Source organism: Ipomoea nil, unplaced genomic scaffold (genome assembly GCF_001879475.1).
Source record: "Ipomoea nil cultivar Tokyo-kokei standard unplaced genomic scaffold, Asagao_1.1 scaffold1936, whole genome shotgun sequence".
NCBI lineage: Eukaryota > Viridiplantae > Streptophyta > Magnoliopsida > Solanales > Convolvulaceae > Ipomoea > Ipomoea nil.
Window position 1 is genome coordinate 2,791,566 of NW_017618364.1, and position 9,430 is coordinate 2,800,995.

The 9,430-nt window shown below is 37.0% G+C and overlaps 1 protein-coding gene across 1 annotated transcript; it reads right to left on the bottom strand.

The window, feature by feature from the left end:
* Positions 1–9,001: 9,001 nt before the first annotated feature.
* Positions 9,002–9,430, bottom strand: LOC109146701. The gene has a single exon (XM_019294352.1). It carries the CDS (start codon positions 9,428–9,430, stop codon positions 9,002–9,004), a length of 429 nt encoding a protein of 142 aa, XP_019149897.1.

Consider the following 9,430-nt stretch of genomic DNA (forward strand, 5'->3'; position numbering starts at 1 on the left):
CTTAATGGTGAAATGGTAGAAGTCTTTACTCAAAACAATCACACCTGAGATCAATTCCCCCCAAGGATTTAATTTTTACAAGTCAAGTTTTCGGACAAAGCACAATGTATTAAAAAGAGCACAATGTGCTAAGGAGCACAATGCTACCAAAAGAGCACGATGCGAACAAGCATAATGTGTGCTAAGGAGCACGATGTGTGCTGACAAGCACAATGTGTGCTAAGGAGCACAATGTTCAAAAGGAGCACAATGTGAACAAGCACGATGTGTCGATGTGTCCAAAAGAAGCACAATGTGACCAAATCAGAAAAGCACAATGCTCAAGTCAAGGAGCACGATGTTCAAGTCAAAGGAGCACAATGTGGCAAAGAAGCAAGATGATCAGAAATTGGATTAATTCGAAGGAATTTATTCCAAGTCTACCCACATGACACAAGAATCCAAAATTGCCTGAAAGACATTTGATCAGAACGGAAAAAATATTTATGAAGACATGAATATAAAATCTTATCCTAGAAATAAATTCTATCAGATGAATTTATTTCAAAGATACGTTGGATATTCAATGTAACAAGAAAAATAATATTTTAAACAACTAGAAAATCAAGTTGTGATAAAATATTATTTGTCAGACAAGTTGACAATCAAATCAAAATTGAAGACCTACTATTGTCAACAATATCAGGCTATGAAGATTCAAATTTCAAATATCAAATTATCACACTCCAACGGATATATTTGATTGCCTATAAAAAGACATGAAGACTTGAAGACAAAAAGGGTGTGTAGCAGAGGTGTACAAGATAGACACAAGATAGAAGAGCAATACACACGAAAATTCAAAAAGTGCAAGTGCTCAAATATTCTTAGAGACTTAGTCTGAATAGTCTCAAATCTAGTTGGATAGAGATACAATTACCTTTGTATTTGTAATTGTAAAAAGAGTATAGCTGTGTGCAAAATACTCTAGTGAGTGTAGCTGTGTGCAAAACACTCGTAGTTGCTAAGTGTAGCTGTGTGCAAGACACTTAGTTGGCGTTGAGTATAGCTGTGTGCGAAATACTCGGAGTTGAGTGTAGCTGTGTGCGAGACACTCGGAGTTGGGTGTAGCTGTGTGCAAGACATCCGGAAGAAGTGCTTGTGTAGCGCTTATTCACTATTGTAACTGTGTGTGAAAAAATAGTGAATTTCTCCTAGACGCGAAAGGAGAAAAGTGGACTAGGAAGATTACGCCACTTCCGAACCACTATAAATTGCCTCTCTCATTTACATACCGCACTTACATAATTTGCTCTATCTATCTATCTTATCCGACTAACCCGTTTACTATTCACAGTTAATCTTATTCATCCGGGTTTAGTGTGTCTTCACGTATGCATGTGACTCAAACTTCTCAAGCTTAAATAGTGATTTATTCTAAGAAAGTTTGACGTGTTGCATGTAACATTCATCACACGCTCGACGTGATACAATATTTATTTATAATCTTGAATATTGCTATTATATATTGAGTGGACCATCTCCTTTATATATTCAAGATATCTCTGTCACTTTAAATATCATCTGTACCTATCTTACATGCGTATTTAAATTATTGATTGGGCATAACTCTTTACATACTACTTATTCCGCTGTGCAGTTTAAACTTACTCTATTTACTTGTTACTTAGAGTTGAAGTTACCAAAGAGTTATTTATTTCGAAAAAGCTTGAAAGTCTATTCACCCCCCCCCCCCCCCCTCTAGACTTTCACCACCCTATCGGGACCAACATCCTTTCACAAAGCCAGTACATAACTGATATACTCACACAGTTCAAAATGGATGGTGCAAAGGATGTTTCAACACCACTTGCTGTTTCGGACAAACTCGTGCCACTCTAGTCCCCTGGTTCTGCGACGGATGCTACTCAGTTTCGTCGTTTGTTAGGCCTTATGCAGTACTTGGTGATCACCCGCCCGGATGTGGCCTTTGCAGTCAATCGACTCTCGCAGTTCATGCATGCGCCTTCGGAGTTACACTGGCAAGTTGCGAAACGCCTGCATCGTTATCTTAAAGGGACTGTTTGCCTCGGTTTGTTTCTTCATGTTGGTCAGCCATTATTGCTACGCGTCTATACCGACTCTGACTGGGGTGGGAGCAGCACTGATGGGCGCTCTACTACGGCTTACTTGGTGTATCTGGGCACCAACCTTATCTCTTGGAAGTCCACACGGCAGAAGTCTGTTTCACGATCCTCGACAGAGGCTGAGTACCGAGCCTTGGCCAATGCAGCAGCGGAGGTTCTCTGGATTAAGAATTTGCTTCAGGAGCTACACTTAACTCTAGCGCAACCGCCCGTTCTTTTCTGTGATAGCGCCACTTACGTTTGCAAAAATCCAGTCTTTCACTCACGCATGAAACACTTGGCGTTAGACTACTTTTTTGTACGGGAATTGGTTACAAGTGGTGTGTTGGTTGTTCGCCACATTCCTACTTCGGCTTAGCTAGCGGATCTCCTCACCAAGCCGTTGGGCCTTCATCTGTTTCTTCATTTTCACTCCAAGATTGGAGTCTCTGACGGATCCTCAATCTTGCGGGGGTGTGTTAAGGATATGTGTGGCTGATGTTGTTTATCTATATGTTGTTCTCCTTTAGAATAGCTATGTTAGATTAACTGTTGTAACTTCCTAGCTATTAACTCTCTCTTGTATACTATTTATACCCAGTAGCTTCACATCAATAATATTGAAGTTCATTCCTTTACACAAATATGCGAAATCGAAGCAATTATGCTATCAAAAAAGGGAGTTAATTCAATTTAATTGTTATTGAAGTAATTACCATACAAATCATTTGTAAATTACACAAATTTTATTAGAAATTTAATTATACATTATTGCAAAGTAGACAAAATACATAATAAACATTGTCTATAATCATGCACTTGAAAGCACAAAAATATACACTCGAATGTTAAATTTGTGCACTCAAATGCAGAAAGATATAATGTACACTTATAGGAAAAATTAAAATCGACCAAAGTTCCCTGCCACGCTCACACCTCCTAAATAAGCGGTCAAGATCCTCCTCCACACCCGGACACATATCACAGTACAGTAGCTATCTGAAGCCAATCCTCTTTTCCTGCGTTCCACATTGGTCATTAGCTTGCCATGTTTCAGTAACTATAAAAACATGCAGATTCTGTTTGGGATTTTCACTTTCCACACAACATCCCAGTCCCAGCTAGCCATCTCTTCATCACTTTCAACCGCCACGTCGTAACCAACCAAACATTAGAATATAATTCTTAAAATCTGTTCCTTCAACAAATCAAACAATAGAATACACTTTAGTTTCTATTCGTTATCTATTCCATTCCCTACTAAATAACATTTTTATTCCCTCAAAATTAATTCTGTGAACCAAATCTGATGTTAAAGTTGTGTATCGAATGCAGTTACGTACCTTTTTTGGTAATGGATTGAATACGCCAATAATTTTTTTTGTAATATTCATAGTGTAACTTTTTAAAAATAATTCGTATAGCCGGCTGGTCTCTTGTGGCTTTAATTGGATTGTCCTGCTAAAAAGTGGACTAGAATTTTTCTAACTATTGCGTATGAATCCAATATAGTTATGTAATTTTTGTTAACTAGTAATTCACCCGCGCCGATGCACGGGAAAAATTATGTTATTATAAATATAAATAAAAAATAGAAAAAATAAAATATTTTAAATATTTAATATAATAATATTTTTGAGCTTTATTGGTCACAAGTATTTATTATTTTTATAGAATACAAAATTACAATTAAAATTAAAATTATAATTTTGTATGGTTAATATAATCTCTAATTATGTGCATATTCAAATAAATTTATAGAGAGAATTTACATAATTACATCAATTTATTCTTAATTGTATTTCATCTATATTATAATTTTCACAATACGAATAATAACTAAGATAATTACATTTGGAAAGCAAATTTAAAATTTTGTAGGTGTAAATTTAAACTCTAATTGTACACATTTTTTATATGATTATATAATATATAGCTATTTTATTTTTCAAAAGTATATTTTTTATATGATTATATAATATATAGCTATTTTATTTTTTAAATGTTGTGTTTTTTTTTTTTTTTTTTTTTTAATAAAGGATGTTGTTGCATTAATTGTAACATTAAATATTTCCCAAACCATATAGCTTTATTATATAAAGGATGGACTGACTGTGTCAACAAGTTCGATAAAATTACTCATAGCTTTAGGTATTAATTTTGATTTATAAACAATAATTCTTATAACTGGCGTCTCGTGGTTTCGATTGAGTTGTTGTACCGGAAGGTCGGACATAATTTTCTTCATTGCATTTGTTTAATTAATTTTATGTTAAAAATTTTATCTAATGAATTAGTTGGAGACTAGGAGAAGATAATGTTAATTATTGTATTGTTTATCATGCAGCTATTAAATATAAATAATATCATTATCTTGAAATAAAAATATAAATAACTTATTATTATACAAGTCGTAATACTATCTCAAATTTGTTAAATTTTGGTCTATCAACTCGTTGGTTCTCGCGTGATGATTGCACTGTAGTTTGCCCGGAGTTTCGTATATATATATATATATATATATATATATATATATATATATATATATATATATATATATATATATATATATATATGCTTGTGTGTTTGTATACGTAAAGATCGGAAAAAGGGAGAAGAAGAAGAACACCAAAGCTTAGAGCATAACAACCATATAGGTGTATCATTTCATTAAGCCTTCAAGTCTTTATATAATAATCCATAGAACCCTTCAATTCTATAACATAACAATTGATTAAATAGAAGGCAAATGAAGAGACTAATATTTTAATGGCCATTATTCTAAGTAATTATAACACTCCCCCTTGGCCATTAAATAATTATACTCATGCCTCGTTAAAAACCTCGCTAGAAAAACCCTGTGGGAAAAACCTAATCGAGGAAAAGAGTACATGTAGTATCAATCATGTGTTGCATCAGTTGCCTCGTTAAAAACCTTAGCCTAAGAAAAACCCAGTGGGAGAAAAACTTAGCTAAGGGAAAAAGAGTACAACCATAAGCCTTCCGGGCATCATCTTCAAGATTTAAAAATCTCCTGGACCGATTTTATCGCTCCCCCTGAAGACAACAGTCTTCCTAACCTCCGCATCCCAATTTTATAAACATACTTCTCAAAAGTGGATGTAGGCAGGGACTTAGTGAACAAATCTGCCAGATTTTCACTAGAGCGAACATTTTCAATGAGTATTTCACCACTCTTCTGGAGTTCATGTGGGTAAAATAACTTAGGAGCAATATGTTTAGTAAGACCTCCTTTAACGTACCCATTACTCATTTGTGCAACACATGCCGCATTGTCCTCATATAGGACAGTCGGGGAATCAACATTGCTCATTGTTCCGCATGAGCGATGAATATGTTGTATCAGTGATCTCAACCATACGCATTCACGTGCGGTTTCATATAAAGAAATTATCTCCGAGTGATTAGATGAGGTAGCAACTAAGGTCTGTTTAATGGACCTCCAAGATATAGCTGTACCTCCACAAAGAAAAACATAACCAGTTTGCGATTTAGCAGTATGAGGGTCAGACATATAACCAGCGTCTGAATACCCTTTCAAAGTAATGTCTTGGTTGTTTTCAAAATAAAGACCAAGGTCTTTTGTCCCTTGGAGATATCTAAAGATATGCTTTATTCCACTCCAATGTCTTCTGGTTGGAGAGGCACTAAATCTAGCAAGTAAATTCACTGAAAAGGCAATATCAGGTCTTGTGCAATTAGCCAGGTAAAGCAAGGCTTTTATAGCACTTAGGTAAGGAACTTCAGGTCCTAGTACCTCCTCATTATCCTCCTTAGGTCTAAATGGGTCCTTTTCCGCTTCAAGGGACCGGACTACCATTGGGGTGCTAAGGGGATGAGATTTATCCATATAGAATTTCTCCAATAATTTATTAATGTAGTTATCTTGGTGAATGAAAATTTCATTTGGAAGATGCTCGATCTGCAGGCCGAGGCAGAACTTGGTTTTTCCCAAGTCTTTCATTTCGAATTCTGCTTTTAAGCATGAACATGCTTCTATAAGGTCTTCCTTTGTCCCAATAATGTTCATGTCATCGACATAGACATATATAATGCAGAAGCCATTAGATGACTTCTTAATGAATATACAGGGGCAAATATCATTTTTAACGTATCCCTTCTTCAGGAGGAATTCACTCAAATGGTTATACCACATTCTACCAGATTGCTTCAAGCCATATAATGACCTTTGAAGTTTGATGCTATACATGTTTCGATCTTTATCCCTCATATTGGAATTTTGAATACCCTCGGGTATTTTCATGTATATATCAGCATCTAGTGACCCATAAAGGTAAGCTGTCACTACATCCATCAACTGCATATCTAATTTCACACTTACTGCCAATGATATTAAATAGCGGAATGAGATGCCATCAATAACAGGAGAGTATGTTTTATCAAAATCAATTCCGGGTCTCTGCGTGAACCCCTGAGCTACCAATCTCGCTTTATATCTAACCACCTCATTGTTTTCATTCCTCTTCCGTATGAATACCCACCTGGATCCTACTGGGATCACATCTTTTGGGGTAAGTACGGTGGGACCAAAAACTTTTCTTTGATTAAGCGAGTTGAGCTCTGCCTCAATTGCCTGTTTCCACTTCAACCAGTCAGAGCGCTTCCGGCACTCGGTTATTGACTTTGGTTCTGGATCCAGATTATTTTGTGGAATATTACAGGCAACTGCATAGGCAAAAGTGTCGTCAACGACTATTAAATCTCTATTATATGTTTCCCCTGTATCAACAAAATTTATGGCCGTTTCTATATTGACATCAACCAGATCATCGTCATTTCCCAAAATATTTTGATCTGGATGTTCCGCATTCCCAGTGTTCATATTATTTAGAGCACGTGCAGGTTCACTGGGTTCTCCGTCTTCGGGACGGTCGTCTTCAGGACGATTAACATTTTTCTGGAGTGACTGAGATATTTTACTAATTCTCGTCTTCCGCGGAATTAAATCTTTTGCACCAAGTGGTCTCCCGCGCTTCTAGCGATGGAGAGTGTCAGTGTGCATACTTGGTCCCACGGGGATTTCAACTCTCGAAGGAGCATTCACAGCAGGGATATGAGACCTAGTCACTCCTCTGTTATCAGTAAAAGCATCTGGCAGGTTATTTGCTAAATTTTGCAAATTAATAATTTTCTGAACTTCTAGTTCAGTTTGACTAGTACGTGGGTCTAGATACTGAAGATCCTTTTCATCCCATGAGATTTCTCGGCATTTCGTTAAATAAGGTCTTTTATCTCCCCCTAATGCCGGGAAATGATCTTCATCAAAAATGCAGTCAGCGTACCTCGCGGTAAACTGATCTCCTGTCATGGGCTCTAGGTATTTAATGATGGAGGGAGATTCATAACCAACATATATACCTAGTTTTCTCTGTGGGCCCATGGAGGTACGATTTGTAGGTGGTATGGGGGTATAGACTGCACACCCAAATACACGCAGATGGGAAATGTTAGGTTCTACACCACGTAGTAGTTGTAAGGGGGAATAATCATGATATTCACTAGGTCGGATTTGTATTAAAGCTGCAGCGTGTAATACTGCGTGTCCCCAACATGAGACTGGTAAACCAGACTTCTGCAGTAATGGTCTAGCGATTAATTTAATACGCTTAATCAGGGACTCGGCCAGACCATTCTGAGTATGGACATAAGGTACAGGATGCTCCACTTTGATGCCCAAGGCCATACAATAATCATTGAAAGCCGTTGATGTGAATTCTCCAGCATTATCCATTCTTACTGATTTAATGGGATAATCTGGGAATTGGGCATTCAACTCAATAATTTTCGCAACAAATTTAGCAAAAGCTTTGTTCCTCGTGGACAGTAGACTAACATGAGTCCAACGAGTGGAAGCATCAATAAGGACCATAAAATATCTAAATGGTCCAGAAGGTGGACTAATAGGTCCACAAATGTCGCCTTGCAATCTCTGCAGAAATATAGGCGATTCATGTCCAACCTTAGTACGCGACGGGCGTACAATATATTTACCTTTCGCACAAGCCACACATGTAAACATATTTGGCGAAAGTTCCTGAGATCTAGACAGGTTATGTCCAGCAGAATTAGATATGATCCGGCCCATCATATTTTGCCCAGGATGACCCAGACGGTCATGCCACATTTGAAAAGAATGTGGATTTTTTAGTTTCATGGTAAGTGCCACAAATGAATCATTGGGTTGTATATAGGTATAATATAACCCAGAGGATAAAGAGGCAAGTTCCTCAACCTCCCGCTTTTGACCAGTGATCAACTGAGTCATGGTCAAGAACTCCTCTTTGTTCTTAGTCTTGGTTTCAATATGGAAACCATTTGAACGAATATCCTTGAAACTCAGCAAGGTTCGTTTAGATTGAGGGTACAACAAAGCATTTTCAATTAGTAGCTTTGTACCCTTAGGGAGGATGATGGATGCTCTTCCGGAGCCCACTATTTGTACCTGATCATTAGAAATGGTAGTAATATTACTACTTGATTTGTTTAAGGTACGAAAAAACCTCATATCCGTTAGGATAGTATGCGTGGTTGCACTATCCACCAAACACAATGTTGGTTCATGCTCCATTGTGCGAACAACAACTTTGTAATGTTGTAAGATCTTCGGGGTTACTTCTCGAACAGTGGTTGTTCGTTACTAATTAACCAATGCCTTGGCACAAAAAATAGCATGTGAAGGTTAAAAAAAAAAAAAAAAAAAAAAAAAAAAAAAAAAAAAAAAGAGGTGAACCCTTCATCATGATAAAATAGAAAACATAGAAATCAAGTCATAAAACGATATGAAAAAACATAAGTTCATAATCCAAAAAAACGATACGAAAAAATAGGTTCATAAACCAAGAGCATAAGACAGATCATTCTTGATCACCAAAGTCTTCAAGCTCATATTTTAAAAGATCATCATCATCATTCATCACTGCATTTGCTTCAAGCAAATCAGTGTTGGTGTGATGAGATTCCTTTCTTGACGGTTGCTTATCATTTTTCTTTTGCGTCATTTTGTAAGCTTCAACCAGATGATTTGGTGTATGACATGTACGAGACCAGTGTCCCGTACATCCACACCGATAACATGTTTGTGACCTTGATGAACCTTGATCACTTTGTTTCTTATCTTGGGCCCGGGAGTCATTGTTGCCTTTGCCTTTACCACTTCGATTGTTTCGACCGTGACCTCTACCACGACCCTTTCCTCGACCCCTTCTAGAATTGCTTCCCTGGGCAATATGATGTGCTTCAGGCGCGGGGGCAGACCCAGCAGGTCGTGCATTATGGTTTTTCAT